Source organism: Typopeltis vanoorti, chromosome 12 (genome assembly GCF_054136105.1).
Source record: "Typopeltis vanoorti isolate ZY-2024b chromosome 12, IOZ_Tvanoo_1.0, whole genome shotgun sequence".
In the NCBI taxonomy this organism is placed as follows: domain Eukaryota; kingdom Metazoa; phylum Arthropoda; class Arachnida; order Uropygi; family Thelyphonidae; genus Typopeltis; species Typopeltis vanoorti.
The window spans coordinates 9,881,121-9,904,574 of record NC_143560.1 but is presented as its reverse complement, the minus strand read 5'-3'; the positions used below and the strand labels follow the sequence as shown (position 1 = coordinate 9,904,574).

The following is a 23,454-nucleotide window of genomic DNA, read 5'->3' as shown; positions in this document are numbered from 1 at the left end:
CTTACCAATTCACATTCCTATAATTATAATCTTCAATTTGGATAATCATTCTTTTACTTGCCTAGCTAATTTCTCTAAACATTTCTTAATCAATTCTCTCCACATTCCCTGGCCTATTAGATATACTATTCTATTGATCTCAACTTTGCACCAAACATCTTAAAAATCTTCACATGTACTACTATTTTCCAATTCGACTCTTGAAGGACACAATTCCTCTGCTATTATTAACAATACTCCCCTTCCTCTCTTGATCTTCCTATCCTTTTGGAAAATTCTATATTCTACTGTTTCAAGTCCTGACAGTATATCTTCCTCAGTCAACCAAGTTTTACTTATGCCAATTATGTTTTGGCATACTGATTCAATCAATGGTACAAACTCAGTCCCTTTATTTCTGATACTCCATACATTAGTATACAATCATAACAATTCTCCCCTCTTTGAGGTCATCCCATCAACACAATTACACTTTACTCTCTCCATGCCAAATTTGTTACAGCTGTTATTCAATTTAGTTAGAGTGATCCTGGAGATTTGCATTAGATATGTTTAGGAGTACAACATCATCTGTATAAAGCAAAGTGCTAAGTGTGACATGTCCAATTCTAATATCAGGCTTAATGCAACTTTTGTTCATAATGTGATCCATATAGCTGATGAATAAGAGTGGAGATAATGTGCCCTCATTTTACAACAAACCATCTTCCTGTATTTCCTTCAATTCCAACTGCTGAGTGACAACTTAAATATAGACTATGCATTTCTCTGTATAATGTTCCTTTCATCCCATATAACTACAGTGTTTTGAAATGCTTTTCTCTTTCACCTTGTTGTATACCTTTTCCAGATCTACAAAACAGTGCAGATCCTTGTCATTTTCCCATGATTTCTCAACTATTTATGTTAAAGTGAAAATCTGATTTTGACACCCTCTGTTTGGCCTGAACCCAGCTTGTTCTTCTCCAAGTTTCTCTTCCGCAGTCTTTCTCAATCTCTTTTCAAGTATGCTTAATGAATCTTACCTGGAACACTTAGTAAAGAAATTTCTCTGTAATTCTCACATTCAGCTTTGTTACCTTTTTTATAGATGGGTACTATGAGAACTCTATTCCAATCATCGGGAATTTGACATTCTGACCAGGCCCTCTTATGCAGCGTAGCCACAGCAAAACTTTTATACCTCCATACGTAAGCATTTCTGGTCAAATATAATCTATTCCAGCTGCCTTTCCACATTTCAATTTTTTTTTGCTGCTTTTTCTACTTCAAGTATTGATATGTACTCCTCTTGAAAATTTTCTAATACAATTCTGTCACTGCTCAGATTCTTTAACAGTCTTTCAAAGTAATTACTCCAGACATCTAGGATATTCTTATCTTCAATTTTCATGTCATCTTTATTCATCTGTCTTTCCTTTTACAGTACTCTTTCCTCCATTTCTAATAATAGCCTCCAGAATATTTTGCTACTCCTCCTGATATTTATTTTCCATACTCTTACCAGTCTTCCCATGAACTTTTGTTTAGCTACTTTTACACATAGCTTAACATACTTATATTTGTCTCTATGTATTCTTTTAGGGCATCTTCTGATTTGTTTGCTAGGAACTTTCGGTATGCTTTCTTCTTTTCCAGACTATTTCTTTAACTTTTTGTGTCCACCATGGGGTTCTTATTTTTTTGTCCTTGCAAACAACTTCACCACATACCTCCCTAGCTGAATCAATCAATGTCTTCAGAGTTTGCCACCAAGACTTCAGCTTTTGGTTCTTGTTTTCAAGCTGCTTCAAATTTTCTTCAATAATGTTTGCATAATTGAATCTACAATTTATGTATAAAAGCTGCTCAAAGTTTAATTCTTTTCAAAACTTTCTTCCATTCTTCTCTTTTCCATGTGATATCCATTTTTATCCTGCTTGGTAGTAAATAATGGTCACTTCCAATTTCAAATCCTTTATATACTCTTGTATCTTGAAGTGGCATTATGATATCACTATAAACAATGATGTATTCAATGAGGCTTCTCTTATTTCTTTCCTTCTCTCCATGTGAACTTGTGCACATCTTTATGTTAAAACATAGTGTTAGTAATGACTAGTCTGTGTCCTGAACAGAAGTCCAGTAAATACTTACCATTATTATTAGCTTTGCCCTTTTCTCCAAATTTTCCCAAAATGTTCCTATATGCCTGGTGGGATTCATTTCCAACTTTGCTGTTCAGGTCACCATCAAGGACTAATCTTTCCATTTTCTTTATGTCAGTTGCCTGTGAGTTTCATTGTCCATTTTTGAGTTTGTGCATAACTCTACTTGAAACTGCCTTCCAATCAATAAGTTTATCTTCATGTTGAATGCTATCACTACTCCTTCCTTTCCTTGATTATTGTGGCCTGAAAATAGCATCCCATACTTATTATTTAGTAATATCTCACCTGTTTTTGTCTTCTTTGTCTCAGCAATGAATTTATATGTAGTCTTTTCAGTTTATTAGGGGAGTAGTGTAACTTTTGTTTTTTTTCAAGTTCTTTTTTAATTTTCGTAGGCTTAGCTGCTTTTCTGGTTGGAACGCTTCTCTTATAATGAGAAGGGTGAAGGTAGCATCATTCAAAAAGCAGGATGTTCAACAGGTTTCTTGATTTCACCCATTTACCTGCCAGATACCTACCCAGTTTCGCATTGTTCCTCTCTGTTTCTATCAGATACAGACTGTCTCCAAGAAAATCTCTCTTTTTCCCTTCAAATTTAACCCATAATATTTGAACTCAAGACTATAGTGCAAGTCTTGAGTCACAGCATTCATAATCATTGTCCTTCTCCTTAGTTGTCTACTGTCATATTTTGACAAGACACAAGTCTACCTCTCACACTTACCTATTTTACTGTCTCTAATTACACTTAAATCTCATGGTATGATGAGCTGCGTGTGAGACAAAGGGATCTCCCGTGATGTGTCTGACTACATGGGAGTCTTGCGATAATAATAATAATAATAATAATAATAATAATAATAATAATAATAATAATAATAATTTTCTGCTTCACTGCTGTTGGCATGTTTTAAAAAATATCGTCCATCATTTTTTTTCCATTTCCTTTGTTACTGCAACATACATGCTGCTCATGTCCTCCATTTACTTTCTTACTCATCATTGAAAACTCACTCTCATGCTCCCATTCATCACACTTGTATTTACACTTTCATCATCATCATTATTATTATTAATGGAGAACTGCTGGGAGTCAGAAACTCATTGAAGGAGGCCATACATTCATTACTTTCTTTAAAAATCATTCACACTAGATTATTATTATATTATTATTATTGTTAACATTTGACCTCTATAAAGTCAGAAACTCGTTGTAGGAGGTACACACTATTGCACGCAACGCTCATCCAACCGTGGCTTAAAATGATTCAATGTGTCTACACCCACAACACACTCAGGCAATGCATTCCACTCTCCATGCAAAAAACCTTCTCTTCACTCCTCTGCTCACATCCTCCTTATATGGTTTCCAGCAATGACCTCTTGTCCTATCCCCCTCTCCCATTCTATGAAAATCTCCAATGTCAACACAATAACAACCCCTGACTACCTTATATGTCTCAATCATATCTCTCCCCTCTTCCTCCTATTCATGAGGCTATGACTTATATTCTCTCAATCTGTCCTCATACTCCACATTCCAAAGACCACTGACCACCTTTGTGAATCTTCTCTAGACCCCTTTCAACATATCCTTGTCACCATGAAAACTAGGTGACCAGATCTGTGCACAATAATCCATATGAGGCTTGATCATGACCTTATATGCAATAGTATCATAACCTCTCTATTTCTGCATGTCAGGGTCCTCTGCATCATTGCCATTATCCAATGTGCATCTTCACAACTTGTGCAATGTGGCCCCTGAATTTCAGGTCCTTGTCCACTATTACTCCTAGATCTCTCATCTCCTCTACTTCCGTTAAAGTTTCCCCACCAAGTGTATACTTTGCATTCCATTGTTGCTTACCAAATCTCAAAACCCTTACACTTTGCAATAATGAACTGACAGTCCACTTACATGCCCATTCATGTAATATATTCCAGTCCTCTTGTAAGGCATTAACATCTGCTTGACTCTGCATTGCTCTCCCCAATTTTGCATCATCTGCAAACAGCTGATTATCACTAGTTACATCAATCCCAATATCATTAATATACAAATTGAACAACAATGGCCCCAAAACTGACCCCTGTGGCACACCACTAGTTACCTCCTTCTTTCGGGATACTGCACCCCCATATACAACTTTCTGATACCCATCCAACAGTCAGTCATGATTCAGCTCAGAAGTCTGTTACCCAATCTATCTGTTTCAATTTATATAAGAGCTTGTCGTGTGGCAGTCTATCAAAAGCTCTTTGCAAATCTAAGTACACCACTGTATTTGCATCTTCCCTATCCAAAGTATTCATCACCTTGTTATAGTACATAGTAAGTTAGTGAAACATGATCTCCCGTTAATAAACCCATGCTGACAACCACAGAGAATACTGCTGTTAGATGAAGTTACTTTTTGAAGAGGCAAGTTGTTCCACTCTCTCATTGCTGTGTAAGAGAAAAATCTAGCTCTCAGCTATTTCTTAACCACACTTGAACTTAACTTCAACGAATGTCCCTTGTCCTCTCTTCACATTTTATATAATAGAAAATTTCATCGTTCATATCCCATAACACTCTTTCAGAAGTTTTTCGATTGTGATCATACTGTTCCTCCTTCTCCTATTCTTAGCAGTCCACATTCTCTCAATCTCTCCTTGTAATCTACATTCTGTAATCCCTATAACATCTTTAACACCCTCCTATGCATCACCTCAAAAAAAACCATGAGATCAAATCTGTACACAAAAGAGTACAGTCATATCAAGGCCTTCTAAAGGGACAAAATTACCTCTTTATCATTACATGTTGATGTTTATTTCATTATTCATGGTATCCTCTGAGTTGTGTTTCACTTTAGATATGTGACTTTTGGACTTGAACTTCTTATCCCTAATAACTCCAAGATCACTAACCTCATTAATTTCTTCAAGCATTATCCCATCTATATGATATGCTGCTAGAAATCTCATCATGCCAAAGTACATAACTGTACACTTATGAACATTGCCTGCAGTTCCAGCCCATTCAAGTCATTCTGTAAGTGACGCATATCAGTAACACCTTTGATTGCTCTGCCTATTTCTTATTCTTGTTTTATCAAGAACAAACAGTTGAACATCTCCTGTAAATCCCTTCCCAAATCATTAATGTATATCAATATATGGTACTAACGTACTATAGGTTGACCAATCAACCTCTCATATATGGGCCCAACATAAAACAAATATATATATATATATATATTCTAATTTGAGTATTAGATTATATTCTAATTCTAATTATATATACACTAATTCGAGCCCTACCCAAGGGCCTATGAGTTGTGGAAATACTTTCTGAAAATGAAAGCTGTGCCAAACAAAGTGGCCTTTTGCAGCTGCCCAATTTTTAATCCATCTAACTCGAGTGCTTCTTTCAATGTTTTAGGGATGGCGCCTAAAGCACCTATTATTATGGGAATAACTTTCATTTCCTTTTGCCAGATTTGTTCAACTTTGATTTGCAAATCGCGATATTTTGTAATTTTTTCATTTTCTTTGTTGTCAATCCGACTATTTCCTGGTACTGATATTTCGATAAACTTAACACCCTTGTTTTCACTTTTTTCAACCACTGTGATATCGGGTGTATTACATTCCAAGTTTTTGTCAGTCTGGATTTTGAAATCCCAGAGTATTTTAGCTTTTTCATTCTCAACCACTTTCTGGTGAACTTTATGCTTCCAATAGTCTTTAGATACTTCAAAGCCATACTTTTTACATAAATGCCAGTGGATTATCTTAGCTACGTTATCATGCCTTTTATGGTACTCAATTTGTGCGATTTTGCTGCATCCACTTATAATGTGGTCTACCATTTCTTCCTTTTCTTTGCACAATCTACATTTACTGTCTTCTTGAATTTTTTGTATTTTTGCCTTCATAATGTTGGTTTTAATGGCCTGTTCTTGTGCTGCAAAAATTACTGATTCTGTTTCTTTCTTTAGCGTTCCATTTCTCAACCATTGCCAGGTCAAGTTGCTGTCAGCACTGTCCTCTATGCTGTGAAGGTATTTTCCATGCAATGCCTTATTTTTCCATCTTTCAGTTCTCACTTTTACTCGGTTGGTTTTGTATTCCAATTTTGTCTCCATGGGTTTAAATAAACCCTCATTCCTTACCTCAATTATAAATTTTTCTGTTGTTTGCTGCAGATAATCATTTAAATTTCGTTTTTCTTCTTCAATAACTTGCTTCACTTGTAATAATCCTCTACCTCCTTTTTTTGCGTGATAGATATAGCCTATCAATGTCACCGCGAGGATTGAGGGCATGGCGCATTGTCATTAATTTTCGAGTTTTTCGATCTAAATCGTCCATCTCTAGCTGGGTCCATTCAACAATGCCTGCTGAATATCTCAGAACAGGTATGGCCCAGGTATTAATTGCTTTTATCAAATTTCCAGCATTAAGCATTGACTTAAGGAGTTTTCTTAATCATCTTATGTTCTGCTCTAGTTCTTTCTTTGATCTTATCGTGCAGAATTTGTGATGCTTCTAAAATTCCCAAATATTTGTAGCTGTCACCGAATTTTATTGCCTTGATTATTTTACCATTGAGCAGCTCGAGTTTGTTCATATCTTCAAACTTTCCTCTTGTTATTCCAGCAATTGCACATTTGTCTTAGCCAAAATCCATTGATATATCTTGACTGAATATGTGCACAGTGTTTAGCAACGATCCGAGTTCATTCTCTGATTTTGCATACAACTTCAGATCATCCATGTATAAAAGGTGAGATATCTTTGCACTCTTTTGCGCAGTTTGATAACCATGAGCAGTTTTATTTAAAATTCTAGTTAATGGGATCAATGACAATATAAACAATAGAGGAGATAATGAGTCTCCTTGAAAGATGCCCCTTTTTATGTTTACCTCTCCAATTTCTTCTCTATTTATAACCAAGGTTGTTTTGCAGTTTTTCATTCTGGATTGCAAAAATTTTTGCATGTTTTCCCTAATACCAAATAGTTCTGTGCATTTGCATTTTAAAATCCAACTATGAGGCACCGAATCAAATGCTTTTTTATGATCTATCTAAGCCATATGAAGGTTGGTTTTTCTACGTTTGCGATTTTTAAGAATCATTTTATCAATCAGCAATTGGTCTTTTGTGCCTCTTGAATTTTTGCTGTTACCTTTTTGTTCAATTGGGAGAAGAGAATTTGCTTTAAGATAGCTGTATATTTTATCAGCTAGTATGCCTGGGAGTAGCTTAAAAGTTGTTGGCAGGCAGGTTATTGGTCAGAAGTTTTCTGGATTTGGACCTTTTTCTTTATCCCTTATGATCAAAAACATTTTCCCTGGGGTGAGCCACTCTTCTTTGCTTTTTCCTTCTAAAACATCATAAAATTGGTTAGCAAGTCTTTCATGTAAGCCTGTTAGATATTTCAACCAGTAGCCATGTAATTCGTCCTTCCCCAGGTGTTGACCAATTTTTAATTTTTTTAGCTTGCTTTTGAACCATTTCAGTTCTTATTTTTAGTTGGTCCATTTTTCGTTCTTGAGATTCATTCGTAATTTGTTCAATCCATTTTGCATTGTTATTGTGCCTCTTACGGTTGTTCCATAGGTTTTTCCAAAACTTTAGTGTATTTTCTTTGTCTCCGATATTTATATTTATATTTTCTTTAAGGTTATCATTCCTGCAGCAATCAATTTTCTGGTAAAACTGGTGCTGATTTGTGTGAAACATCGAATTTTGCTTGTACTGTTTAATACGTGCACTGTATCTTCTTATTTTAGCTGCAACTGCAACTATTTTTTGCTTCACTTCCTCTAATACTTCATCAATAGGTCGTGTTCCAGTATTATATCTCTTTATGAGGTTATTTCGGATTTTTGTGTTTTTCAGCTTCTTCCTTAAGGTTTTTCAAATTGCTCATGTCTGCTCTGAGTTTAAGAATTTTATTCTCCAGTCGATGCTTCCATTTTGGTTCCTGAGCCTTACTGCTTTTGGGTTCACTAATCTTATATCCTAATTCAGATGTTACGATGTAGACTATTGAGTACATAAGTTGATTTGTTTGCCCAATAGTTTCAGTAGGAATATCCCTTGCAGCTTTATTGGCCTCTTGTAGGAGTTCCTTCAGTTTTTGTTGAGGTACTTGTCTCAATACTGGAAGCCTAATTCGTTCCTGGTTGCTGTTCATTTGCTTGATAATTTTTCTTGCGAGTTCTTGTTCCTTATCTGATAGCTTCCTTTCAACTATTTGTATATTTTCAAAATTTTCAGCATTCTGCACGTTGGAATCTGGGTCTGCTCCGTTCATATTCTTGGGCACTTCAGGATCAGTACGGTCTTCTTTTACAGCTTGAGGTTTCAGTGCCTTCCAGCTCAAGTTCACTAAATACCTTGCATTTGATAATGAAGCTGCATTGCTGCATCAGCCTTTCGAATGAAATTTCAGAATTTGGGTGTCGTTCAAGCCAAAGTTGGAACATTCGTTTCTGAAATCCCCTAGCTGATGGGTTTGAACTGTAGAAGCACTGCATGACTTGTCTATTTTCAGCCATGCTCCACTTTTTCCTAGTAAATACTTTTGAGTCCTGTGGATCTTGCTCGTGTAGCCCATTTGTCACTGGCTGTCCAGGAAGCCTAACATCCAGTGCAGCCCTTGGTAACCCGTGTGACGACCGATGCGGTATAGAGTTCTGATTTGTCTTCACCATTTTTAACTGGGGGGGTGGGCAGGTGCATGAGATAAAAAAATAGGTAAATAGGACAGAATCACCCCTAGCCCTCGAATACTCTAATAGCATTGGGGGGAAGGAGCAAGGTGAAAAGAAATACAGAGGGGAAAGAAGAGTAGGGACCAGTCTACAGATAATATAACAGATGTATATTACATGAAGTAAGGCATGGTACAGCTTCAGGTGCCTCGGGTTCGCCATGCCCGTACTCACTAGAGTGAACCCTTGAGGATTAATAATAATAATAATATATATATATATATATATATATATATATATATATATATATATATATATATATATATATATATATATATATATATATATATATATATATTGAACAAAAGTGGTCCAAGGATTGATCCCTAGGAAACACCAGTCACCTTAAATCTGGCAGACTCACTCCTCCCATATACCATTTACTGGTATTTGTCCATCAACTACCCTCTTATTCAAAGTCAATAGCTTATATTCCAATCTTATATCCTATACTTTATGTGAAACCTTTCATGTGGTATCCTGTCAAATCCATGAGAAAGATATAACAGCATCATAATATATCCATTCTCTTTATCCAAAATAGCTATAATATTATTATAAAATAGGAGCAAATTACTCAGACTTGCTCTCTCTTTAGTAAACCCATGCTTGTTCCTTGAAAAGTATAGCTTGTCTATTAATTCATTTCTATATGTGAGTTTTTATCAGCTTTTCTAAAATTTTCACTATTTCAGAGATATTAATCAGTCAATAGTTGAATACTTCAGTTTTGTATCACTCTTGTATGGGACTGTCATACATTCTTTCCATTATGTAGAATCTTTCCTGAGCTAAGACTCAAATTATACAATCAGGTCAAGGGCCTAACCAGTTCAGGTGAAAATTTCTTTAGCATACTGTTGTGTTGTATTGTTGGACTATTGTGTGCAGATCTTATCTCCATGGTCAGATGCCATGGAGCAATTGCAAGTAGAGAGGTAAAGATGATATCAAGACTGTGGAATGTAGATCAGGAAAAGATATTAAGAATTTTTCAACTGCAGGTGCTAGAAGACAGGAGAAAGAAGGGTGAATTATTATTATTATTATTATTATTATTATTATTACGTAACACCTCCAGGAGGTCCAAAGATTCATCGAGGGAGGGTACCTACTCTACAACTCTCCACCAACTACAATAACTGCAACTACACCAAGTATTTCCACAGACGATCACAAACATCCATGCTCATGGCAGAATTCTCACCTGCAGCCTTTTGGGTGGAGAGCGGATATGCTAACCACTCGGCCAACCAGGCCTGCATGATATGATAGAGACTTACAAATTTTTGAAAGGGTCATACAGGATACCAGTAGACAGAATTTTTCATTTTGTGGAGGGTGGGGAGAGAATGAGAGAACATCCATGGAAGTTGAGAATGAATGCAGTCAAGAAAGGGAGGAGAGGTAAAATTTTTCTCTCATAGTGGTGCTTGACTAGAATGGTTTGCCTTTGGAGGTTGTGAGTGCAAATAGCATGAATGAATTCAAGAGAAGGTATGATGTGATGTGAGTGATATGTTGACTCCCTGATATGTGAGTGATATGTGGAGACATTGACTCTCTGGAGGTCTCTTGTAACAATAATAATAATAATAATAATAATAACACATGCTGATATCCCATCTGTTCTTATTACTGTATTGTTGTCCTGGTTATGGAACATTTTTAGAACCTCTTTTACATACATCTGTCTGGCTCTCTCTCTCTCTCTCTCTCTCTCTAATCATCCAATGTAGTGGTAACACTGTGCTCCATGCTATATACACTAGGTTGATAGCACTCAGAGAAATGAATGCTTTGTTGTGCTTCCACTTTTTCATTATTTTATTTGCAGCATAATGTAATGATCTTTTGGGTTGCCTTTACCCTGCACAGCCAGTTTCTTTTCATACTCCAGTTTTTCTATACAATATCACAATTTTTCTGTCCACTGTTTTATATATTTCATAACTCCTCTCACACTTATTCTCATGATATTCCTCACATATAATCTTTTTCTTATGGATCTCTTGCTTAGTAGGGTTGTACATTCATTTTGTTCCCATTCCATTTGTTCTTCGAACTCTAGGGACACATTCAGATACTGCTGCCTTTTCAAAGCTTCCCATGCATTTCTGATATTCTTCCCATTTTATAGCTGATACCATTGGACCAAAGATAGAATTCTCCTGTGTTTATCATAATTTACAACTTTGTAATTCAGCATATATCCGTTCCTAGTGAGGACATTGTATGCTTAGCTAAGTCTAAGATCAGTATATTTTGGGAAGGTTTTCCAGAAACATTACTCTTGGTTATCAGATTCAGTCAGAATATTGATAGAGCTATGTAGTACAACAGAAATGTCGACCATGCAATTTATCTTCCTTATTGAATGCTGTATATTATTAGTGATTCAATAAGAGTGCATTAATTAAACCAGTATTATAACTGGAATTAGTACTGGATTCTCTATTGTAAACTTTTACATGCCATGTAATTTGCATCTTGAATTAATTTAGCCTTGAAGTAAAGCAAAAAAGAAATCTTAAATTTGATTATAAATATGTTTACAAATATCAGTATCTTTCATTTTTCAGAAATGACAGTTTCATCATTTAAAATTTACTACATACTTTCCTTATGTAGTGACTCCCTGTCAGCTTCATTGTAAGCCACAGGGGAAGTTTTTCTCAGTGATGTTGTCTGATACAGTGAAAGATGGAACAACTTGCAATCCAGGAACACGAGATATGTGCATCAATGGTAAATGCAGGGTAAGTGAATAAATTATTTGTTTTAGCCTCTTATAGTCTTATGGAAATTGCAAATGCCTACAGTATATAGCTAACTTAATTTAATCTTTCATCATTTTGATTCTTATATTATAATCATCTTCAGGAGTAAATAAATATACATTGGCATTAGTTCTGAGAACATGTTACAGATTAACATATATGAGAGGGTCTGGAAAGTTCTGATAAACACCTAGAACAAAAATTAATTTATTTTATGTCTTCATATATATATATATATAAGATATGTTCTTTCTTGTAGTTGTATCAGTTGCTTTAATATCATTTTTATTCTAGGTATTTATCAGAACTTTCCAGTTTCCCCCCCCCCCCATACTATCATCATCAAATTCCGGCCATGTACCCTCAAGGGGGTGTACAGGATATGATAGTACTACATGAAAAAAAATTACATCATTACTACCTTCCTATCTACAATTTTCCTCCAAATCAGTCTGTTACTTGACAAGACTCCAACATTATCAGATCTTATATTTCTATCGTCTAAGGCACTTTGTACCGTATCAATCCACCTATATCTTGCTCTTCCTCTGGGTCGTTTTCCTGCCAACCTGGCAGAAAACACTTGTTTTGCTAATCTTTACTCTCCCATTCTATTTAAGTGACCATACCACCTGAGATTAGCTCTGCTAACGAATTCCTGGATGCTGACAATGTCAAGTTCTTTCCTAATATCCTCATTTTTAATATGATATTGCGATTGATGCCATCTGTTAACGCCTATAATCTTTCTCAGGACTCTCATATCTGCGGTCTCTAGTCTTCGGTCAAGTGTTTTACTTCTGACCCAGTTCTCAGATCCATAAGTTAAAACTGGTTTGAATACTGTCTTGTATACAGCTAATTTAGTGTTCCGACTAATTTCTCTCTTATTCCATATGAATTTATTCAGTTGACTTCCTACCATACCAGCTTTGCTGATTCTGTTGTCTATTTCTATATTTAATTTACCATCTTTACTAAAAATCATGCCTAAGTAGCTGAAATGTTTTACTTGTTCCACAGGTTCTCCATTCACAACACAGTTGACATTTTCAATGATTCTGCCTATTTTCATTGTCTTTGTCTTTTTATTGCTGACCTTCATACCATATCTATTACAACAGTTATTCAATTTAGTCAGGGAATCTTGCAGACTTGTAGCGGATTTATTTAGAAGTATAACATCATCCGCATAAAGCAAAGAGCTGACATTAACATCTCCAATTTTGATATCATGTTTAATACCATAATGTTTAATACCATAATTTCCTTCATAATGTGATCCATATAGATAATGAATAACAGAGGGGATAATTTACATCCATGTCTCACACCAGATTTTACATTAAACCATCATCCTGTAATTCCTTAAATTCTAACTGCTGACTTACAACTCAAATAAAGACTAAATATTAAGTAAAAATATTAAGTACTGAAAATAGTAGTAAGAACTAGAACAACCAGATGCATGGCATGAAAATCAAGTGTATTGAGCAGTGTCGATTTTACTATGGGAGTGTAACATGTATGCATGAGTAAATGTTTGCAGATGTGTTTGTTGAGAAATTGAACAAGAGAAGTGAGAGAGTGAAGGCCTGAAGGAAGTGTGATATATTAAGTGATGAATGAAGTTATCAATGGGAAGTGAAGAATACCACATGAAAGATGAAAGCCAGTGATGGATGTAGGACTGAGAATGCTAGCCAGAAGAGTGAGTGTGAGAATATGAATGTGGAAAATGTGATTTTGAATATGGAAATTATTGAAAAAGGAAAAGTGATCATAAATGCAGAAATGGAAGTGATTCTGACTAATGGAGAAAGAGCTAGTGTGACTGCAGGAATGGAAGAAAGCCTGACTGATGGAGCAATAACAGGAAAGACTGCTAGAATGGAAGAATTGAAGAATGAGATGAGAAATTAGATGAGGTGTATATAAAATGAAATTAGACATATGGTGAATGCATAAGAGTGTAAAAGAATAAAATGAAAGATAGTGGAGAAAAATAAGCAACATATTACTCCAAGAGTATAAATATATTGAGATTCTGTTATAAAAGGTGTGATGGATGAGAGAGAGCGCACAAGGTCTGTTTTACAGGAGGAAGAACAAATAGGGTGATTGAAACTCTAGATCAGGAGTTCCCAACCTTTGTTTCCTAGAGCACAGTCTAAAATACCGGTAGGGTGACAGGCACCACCTATTTTTTCAAGCAAATTTTTTGAATTCTTTTGTTAAATGAATACATACAAAATTTACATTATAATCAAATGTTTTATTACTTAAAAGTTATATAAAAATTTAAATATATATATATGTATATGTAAGTTAGTGTGATTTTTGGCATTGTATTTCATTGGCCAGTGCTTCATAATTAGGAGAATATGATGCTTTCCAGTTCTTAAACTGGAATGAACAACTTCGAATGCGCATCCACTTTACATTGTATGTGTTTAATACTCATCATGTGTCATTAATGCATGCGTCATATAGCATGCCATGAATTGTTGTGTGATTATTTCAAACTATACGGCACACGGTTGAACAGCGGCGGGCACACAGAAATTGGTCGACGGGTGCCATGGTGCCTGCGGGCATAGGGTTGGGAACCCCTACTCTAAATATTAGAAGTAAACATGAGAAGAATTTGGTTAGGCATAGGGAAAATGTGAGATTGTACATATATATATCAGGAGATTATTGAAAAGAGTGCAAGGCATCAATGTTTTACAAAGAGTAGTTAGTGCGTTTCCCAGGCATGCTGGTGATGGCTTGTAGCAGCGAGCAAAGATCGTGAATGGGATATTAGTTGAAATGTGTGAAGATTAAGGCATGCAGTTGGTGAATGTGTGGGATGAGTTTAAGGGATGAATGGAATTGTATAAGAGTAACGGACTGCATCTGAATGGTTTGGAGTGATTCATCTGGAAAGGTTGCTGCTGGGAGGAAATATAATAGCTGATGCAAACAAGGTATCAGCAGAAGTCAGAGATGATGTAAATGAGCAGGAAAATTGATTAGATGACATTGATATGATTGTGAATGGAGATGAGAATGTGAGAACAGGAATGCAAGTTGGACAGGGAAATGGAGTGGGCCAAGGGTGTCAGGGAGATATGGTGTAAGGAGAGTGGATTCTGAAAGTACTAATGAATGTATTTATGGAGATGGGAAGTATATGGGGACAATGGATAATAGTGAGCAGACAGGAACAAGTATGGAGAAGTTACACATGATGAGTAGCAAGAGTAGGACTGGTTATACATTAAGAATTGTTATGCTTATTTACAAATGCTAGGAGTGCAGGTAAGGAAGATGATTTTGTTAAATCGATTGAGTTTATGCACCCGAAAATAGTTGGAATAAGTGAAACGTGGTTAGATGAGAATCACATCTTCATGGGGATAGAATTGGAAGTATATGATGTTTATCATGAAGATAGGAAAGGCAACAAGGGAGTGCTACTGATGATAGTAGGGGAATTATGTCCACAGAAGGTTCAAAAGTGTGGCAGTGGTTTTGAAGCAGTATGGTGTGAAATGGAGGTTGATAGAGTAAGATCATATAGATCATCAGAGGATGATATAACCAAAATGAAGTGGCTAATCTTCCCCAGTTGGTTAGAGTGACCATGAAGTGATCATATTAGCCAGTCATATGATACTTGTGTAGAAGGAATATATGTGGAACTACAAGGCTGCCATTTATCAAAAGCTTAGGTGACACCTGGGAGTTACAGAATGGAAAGAGGAGTTGAGAAGAAAAAAGACATGCTGTTTGGGCATTGATCAGGAGATATTTAAAAGGAGCAGTGTCTGAGTGTATTCAAAAGGTGAACGGTAGGAGTAAAATGGATGAATGAGAAGATTAAGCATGAAATCTGGAAGAAGAAGGCACTGTGGAGGCAAAATGAGATAAATATTGGTAACAATCAATTGCATGAAGAGGAGAGAGAGAGGTCAGAAAGGGACTTAGTGGGTGAAGACAGTAAAAGTGCATATGAGAAGAAATTATCCAATCAAGCTAAGAAAATTCCTAGTGAGTTCTTTCAATATGCAGTAAATAGAAGTAAAAATTACTATGGGAGGAGGATGCTAATTAATGATTGATTGACAGATTGATTGAAAGACAGATTAGTGACTGATGCAGAAGATATAGTTGAAGTATTCGATGAGCAGTTTATCAGTGTATTTTATCCTTGTGAAGGTGACATCATGAAAAGCTGGAGTGTGGAGGGTATGGTGAAGGAGGGACTGATGGTGAATGAACAGGAGGTATATAAAAAATTAAGTAAATGTAAAGTTAATATGGCAGTAGGATTGACAATACGTTGCTGTGTGTCTTGAAGGAATACTCTAGTAAATAAATGGTGCCTTTGGCAGACCTGTTTAACATGAGTCTTGCAAAGGGCAGGCAGGGCAAGTCCAAAAGGAATGGAAGGTGTGAAAAATTGTTCCACTTCACAAGTGGGAGGGGGATAAGGCAGGGACTTCAAATAGGCCAATTTATGTATCTTTAGTTCTTGTTAAGGTGTTAGTGAGTGTTAGAATTCAGAAATGGATTGATAATAGCAGCATTCTTTATGATGGTCAGCATGGGTTTGTTAGAGAGAGGTCATGCTTTAGCAATCTGCTTAAGTATTATAAGTTGACAAATTCTCTGTATAAAGGAGATGCATATACAGTGCTGTACTTGGATTTTTCAAAGGTTTTCGATAGACTGCCATGCGACAGGCTGGTAGCTAAACTGAAACAGATGGAATTAAATAACAGACTAGTGAGTTGGAAGCTGATTGACTGTCAGAAAGGTATCACTAGGTTATGTATTCAGACTCAAATTCAGAAATGTATCAATAATACAGTATTCTTTATGATGGTTGGCATGGGTTTGCTAGGGAGGTCATGCTTTAGCAATCTGCTTGCATATTACAAAAAAATAACATATTTTCTGGATAAAGGATATGGATATTTAGTGGTGTACTGGGATTTTTCTAAGGTTTTTGTAGACTGCCACATGACAATCGGGTAGCTGAATTGAAACACATGGAATTAGATATCGAACTAGTAATTTGGATAGCTGATTGTCTGTCAGATTGGTATCAGCAGGCTGTGTATGAGGAGTTACATCCCAAAAGAATAAAATTACTAGTAGAGTATCATAGGGATCTGTTTTGGGACCATTATTGTTTAACTTGTATGTTAATGACATGGACCAGCTTAACTGAAGATGTGCAACTGTTTGCTGTTAATGATGCAAGCTTGAGAAGAACTATGAGCAGTAGAGCAGATGTGGCCATGCAGGAGGATCTGAATAGACTATGCAAGTAGGCAATTAGTGGAGCTATCAATTTAACTGTGCAAAATGTATTGAAATTTGGTAGGCATGATTTGTATGCAAAATGGAGAAATTTTGAAGATGGTGGAAGAGATGAGAGATCTGGGAGTGATAGTGATCTGAGACTTAAAATTAGAGATCATATTGCTAAAATTGTAAGAACATCACAATTAATTATGACAATAATCATGAGGACATTGATATGCAGAAGTAAAGAGGTTATGGTTCCCTTGTATAAGGCATTGATCAGGCCACATATGGACTACTATAGCCTGATTTGATTGCTTGGTTTTCAAGAGAATGTATTGAAAAGGGTTTTTTAAATCAGTGTCAGGTCTATGGAATATCAGAGATATGAGGAGAAATTAAGGGAATGCTACTTGCTGGGCTCTGTGAATAGAAGAAGAGGGGACATGATTAAGATGTGTGAGTTGGTGACATTAATATGGTTGTTATCAGATTAATGTGGAAGAGATTTTTCATAGAGTACAGGGAGGCAAGGGTAGAACAAGAAGCCATCCTTGAAAGCTGTATATGGAGGGTTTGAGTGGGAAGTGATAAACTTGTTCTTTGCAAAGGAATGTGATTGGCAATTTGAATGCATTTTTTGAAAGTGCAAAAAGTGCAGAAACTGTGAATGTGTTAAAGTTCAGTTTGATGATCTTTTTGCATGAGAGAGTATTGACCTTCCACAATGAGTCCTTTGACTCCATGGAGGTGAGATGTTAATAATAATAATAATTACAATTTGCATTATAGAGAAATCATAGAATCCGCAAAACAATTTGTTATGTTGAAAGGTTAACTGTTGTAAATTTGATAGAAACCAGTTTCCCCTTCCCATCACCACCACTACAATAGTAATCCAGAACCAGCTTGCATTTTCAGTTTTATGGTATGGTATGGTAGTTTCATTACTATGGAAATTGGAGTTCCATGTTTTTTAAGCACTGAAGATGTGAGGTTCAAATAAAAATCCCCTGTAATTTTTTTATTTGATATTTAATATTATTGCAGTGAAAATTATAAATTTCAGTATGAACTCCATTATCAAGTTGATATTAATCTGTTAGTTTTTGATCTTATTATTGATATTTGGGAGAAATATAAAATTATGTAATTCAGATCAAGTCTCCCTGAAGGTGACTATCTGTATATGAAATTGATGAATTATGTTAGTAATAGTAATTAAAAAAAAGCAAAACAGAAAACCTTTATCACTATTAAAGGTAGACATAATTTTTGTATTCATTATGATTATTATTGGTTCATATTAACTCACACAGTGCTTACAATAGTTTTATTAAACTGATGCATTGCCAATGCATTCTGATCTCAAAGGAAACTATTTCGCCTCACTCACTATCCACCAAGTAAAAAAAAAAATCCTTGTCCTCACACATTTGTTGACCACATTCTTACTCAATTTTCAGGAATGATCTCTCTCTCCTAATATCTAGTGAAATATTTTCTACATCCTATAAAATCTCCTCTGTTGCTTACATGTAACTTATTTATCATGTTTCTCCTTTTCTGCCTGTAAAGCACAAACCAAATTCTCTAATGCAGAAATTCTCATCTTCTCTAAAAGCAAACATTCCTCAGACCTGCAGCTGTTTTGGTTACCTACCTCTAAATTTTCTCTTAGCTGTTTCCTTGTCCCCACAAAATCCAGAAGACCAAATCAGAATCCAGTCCATTATTATTATTATTAATATCTGACCTTCATGGAGTCAGAGATGCATAGTGAGAAATACACACTATTCACATAATGCTACTCCAACCATGCCTTAAACTGATTTACTGTGTCTACATTCACAACACATTCAGGCAATGCATTCCACTCTCCATACAAAGAACCTTCTCCTCACTCCTCTGCTCACACCCTCTTTATACAATTTCCAGCGATGGCCTCTTATTCTTCTCCCCCTCTCCCATTTATGAAAATGCGAGAGGGGGGGGAATTGAATCTCTTCCATGTCTACTTGATAACAACCCCTGACTATCTGATATGTCTCAATCAAATCCAACCCCCCCATCCTATTCATGAGGCTTAGCAATTTATATTCTCTCAATCTGTCCTCTTACTCTATATTCCAAAGACTAATGAAAACCTTTGTGAAACTTCTCTGGACCCTTTCCAACATATCCTCATCACCACGAAAACCCAGCAACCAGATCTGTGCATAATAATCCATATGAGGTCTGATCAAGAAATCATACAATGGCATCATAAACTCTTTATTTCTGCATGTAAGGGGTCCTCTGCATCATTGCTGTTATATTTATTTATTTATTTATTCATATGGAGTTTCCTCCATGTTTTTCCCCCATCCCTACTGGGGCGAGTTGAGCTCCCTCGTTGGGGGACAAAGTATTTATGACTGTAGATCTGTGTGTGTTCACTGGGCCAGTTTGCCTGCTTGCGGGATGAAAAACCTCAGGATAAACTGGGGGAAAACCCTACTGTCCATGCCCAAGACCGGCTAACTTGCCTATGGCTGAGGAAGATCCTTAAGCTCCTGACATCGTCGACGGGAATCGAACCTAGGACACTCCTTCCCCAGGCATACGGTTGCAAAGAATGTGACATGATGTCTTCACAACTTGTGCAATGTGGCCCCTGAATTTCATGTCCTTGTCCACCACCACTACCAGATCTCTCCTTCCCTCTACCTCCTTTAAAGTTTCTCTATGAAGCATATACTTGGCATCCCATCATTGTTTACCAAATCTCAAAATTACACTTTGCAACATCGAACTGATAGTTCTACTTACCTGCCCATTCGTGCAATCTATTCAAGTCCTTCCGTAAGGCCATAACATCTGCTTGACTCTCCCCAATTGCTCTCCCCAATTTTGCATCATCTGCAAACAGTTGCATATCAATAGTTACATCTATCCCAATATCATTAACATACAAATTGAACTAAAAGTTAAGATCTGAGAAATTATATTCTTGGTTTAATTCTTTATCCAAGTGTAAGCAAACAAGTTTGTGCCCGAACTATGTTCAGGACTAGGACAACTCAAACTCAAACTCAAGACCTCATGGAGTCAAAGACTCATCTGGAAGGTCCTTTTATCACACACACACACACACACACACACACATCTCATCATACCGTGTCTTAATCACACTCAAACTCCTTGCAGACACCACACTCTCAGGCAAGGCATTCCAATCATTCACAACTCTCCACAGAAAAAACCTGCCTCTCACTCCCCTACTCACACCCTCTTCATACAGTTTCCAGGGATGACCTCTGGTTCTCCCCTGATCTCCCACTATTCTCTGTAGAACTTCACCACCATTGATCTTATAACAACCCCTTACCAACTTGTAGGATTCTATCATATCTCCCCTCTTCCTCCTGTCCACCAGACTCTGCAAATTACATCTTCTCAATCTTTCCTCATACTCAAAATTCCAGAGGTCAGAAACTACCTTAGTCAGTCTCCTTTGGACCCTTTCCAACATCTCTTCATCCTTCTGAAAACTCCGGTGACCAAATCTGGGCACAATAGTCCATGTGTGGCCTAATCAAAGTCTTATATAATGGAACAAGAATCTCCCTACTTCTACACGCCAGTGTCCTCGCATCATTCCCAGAAGCCTTTGTGTTGTCTTCACAATTTTGGTGATGTGTCCCCTAAATTTTAGATCCTTATCCACTATCACCCCTAGATCTCTTATTTCCTCTACCTCCAACGATATATTCTCACCGAGCATAAATTCTGCATCCCATCTTTGTTTTCCGAATTTTAAAACCTTACATTTTGCAACATTGAACTCACATCTCCATTTCCTACTTCTACACGCCAGTGTCCTCGCATCATTCCCAGAAGCCTTTGTGTTGTCTTCACAATTTTGGTGATGTGTCCCCTAAATTTTAGATCCTTATCCACTATCACCCCTAGATCTCTTATTTCCTCTACCTCCAACGATATATTCTCACCGAGCATAAATTCTGCATCCCATCTTTGTTTTCCGAATTTTAAAACCTTACATTTTGCAACATTGAACTCACATCTCCATTTCCGTGCCCAATCACTCAATTTATTCAAGTCTTCTTGCAAGGCCACAACATCTTCACTACTCTTTATGGTTTGTCCCAACTTTGCATCATCTGCAAGCAATCTGAATATCTCCATCCAAATCTTCTCCAATATCATTAATATATAAGTTAAACAGTAATGGCCCTAAAACAGATCCCTGAGGCACTCCACTAGTGACTTTCTTTCCTTTTCCTGAATATTGCACACCCCCCATACACAACTTGTTGATAATACCTATCAGATAGCCTGTCTCCAATCCAATGCACCAATCTAATATCCAACCCCATCTGCTCTAGTTTGACTGTCAACTTATCATGAGGTACTCTATGAAAAGCCTTTGCGAAATCCAAGTATATTACTGTGTATCCTTCTCCTATGTCCACAGAAGCAGTCAATTTATTGTAATAAGTAAGTAGATTACTAAAACATGACCTCCCTTTAGCAAATCCATGCTGTCCATCAAAGATAATACCATTGTTGTCAACCCAACTCTGAATCCTAGTTCTCACAAGCTTCTTCAACAACTTAACCACAACACCTGACACACAGATAGGCCTATAGTTTGACGCTTGAGTTTGATCACCTCCTTTATGAAGTGGCACAATCTTGCCCTCCTTCCACTCCTTAGGAACTTGACCAAGTGCAAGACTCGTATTAAAAAAATGTCAAGGCAGGTGTGAACTCCCTGGCACATTCCTTCAGAATACGCGGTGATATATTATCAAGTCTTAACCATAGCCTTATTTACATCTAGTTTACTCAACTCCCCAAACACCTCTTGCTCACTTACAGTCAGTCTCTCCTCCCCATCATCAACTGCTCTCAATCTCTCCATGAAGTCATATTTACAAGATTGAAAGATCTTTATGAACTGCTCAATAAGTATCTCCACCACACATTCTGCAATATACAGATTGGTTTATAATCAAAGCTTTTGTATTATTGCCTCAGTTATGAAGAGGAACAATTTTGTCCTATTTTTATCTTTTTAGTACTTGTCTTATTGAAAGGCACTTGTTAAAGTGGTATGTCAAGTTTGCTGTTAAATTCCTGACAATCCTTTAAGATATATGGTGATATGTTGTCAACAACCTACTACCATATTAATATCAAATTTACTCAGTTCCTCATATATCTCCTACTCATTCACCTTCAAGCTTTCCTCCACTATATCCTCTACATTCAAGTCCCTTCATTCAATTCGGCCAATCAATAAATTGTAACCTCTGGGTTTAGATAATAGATTAGTGAGTTGGAGAGGTTTTAGGCTGTCAGATAGGTATCAGCAGGTTGTGTATGGAGGAGTGGTATCCCAGAAGAGGAAGATAGTGTGTCTCCAGGTTTTGCTTTGGGAAGATTATTGTTTTACTTGTATGTTAATAATTTTGGGAGAGGCATAACTGAAGATATGCTGCTACTTGTAGGTGATACAAAGTACATAACTGAAATCCAAAAATAACTTATAGCAGTAATCATATTCGGATGATGAAAATGCAATTTTCAGTGGCTTGTAGGAATTTCAATTTCTTTTATGAACTTCCTCCAGATTTCCAAGCCCATTTCATCCTGTTTTGATATACTCAAGTGAGGTCATGAGACTATTGTTTTATGTCTGTTAATCGTGTATGTTCTCCAGCATGTCTGCTTGTCTTGTAAGATAAAATGCTAGTGTTTTCTTGAACATAAACTGTTCTACCACCATATGATACTGACCTGCTCAATTTTAATTGAAAATCTCTTATAAAAGTTTTTTTTCTTGAAGAGTAAATATCTTGTCATTCTCATTATTGTGCTGCTGCAGAATTATTGGCATTGGTGACATCAGACAAACAGAAGCCTTACAGCAATAGAATGTGATAGATAAAGTGTGCTCAAAGAGGATAGGCAATATACTAAGAAAGAGTGGTAGAGTATTCCTAATGATTTGCAGAAGGAATTTAGCCAGATAGAGATCCCAAATGGTGATGGTAGTGGGAGTATTAGTAATACAGACGATAGCTTTGAAGCTGTTTTGTTTGAGGTAAAAGTTAACAAAGATAACATAGATGGTGGATAACAAAGATGGTTTCAGGACTGTACAATATGAGTTATGAGGATCAGCTGAGGGAATGTGGACTGCAGAGTTTGGTGGATAGAAGAAGGAGAGGTGATATGATCGAGGCTTTTAAATTGTTGAGAGGAATCAGGAATGCTTAGGAATGATCAAAGTATGTTTGAAGAAATCTATATTTGACTGCATTCCTAGAATTAGGAGAATAAATTGCATGGGAGTTAAATGGATGAATAAGATGCTGACGCAAGAGCTACCTACAGAGAAATGTTTAGCAAAAGGAGAAAATTGATGATAATGATCAAG

The 23,454-nt window shown here is 36.4% G+C and overlaps 1 protein-coding gene across 1 annotated transcript in view; it reads left to right on the top strand.

The window, feature by feature from the left end:
- LOC150100575 (A disintegrin and metalloproteinase with thrombospondin motifs 6-like) overlaps positions 1-23,454 on the top strand; it is a 563,262-nt gene that overhangs the window by 291,833 nt on the left and 247,975 nt on the right. Inside the window, exon 14 of the mRNA XM_090402125.1 lies at positions 11,557-11,684. Within this exon, the coding sequence (XP_090258251.1) occupies positions 11,557-11,684 (128 nt within the window). The remainder of the gene's footprint in view (positions 1-11,556; positions 11,685-23,454) is intronic.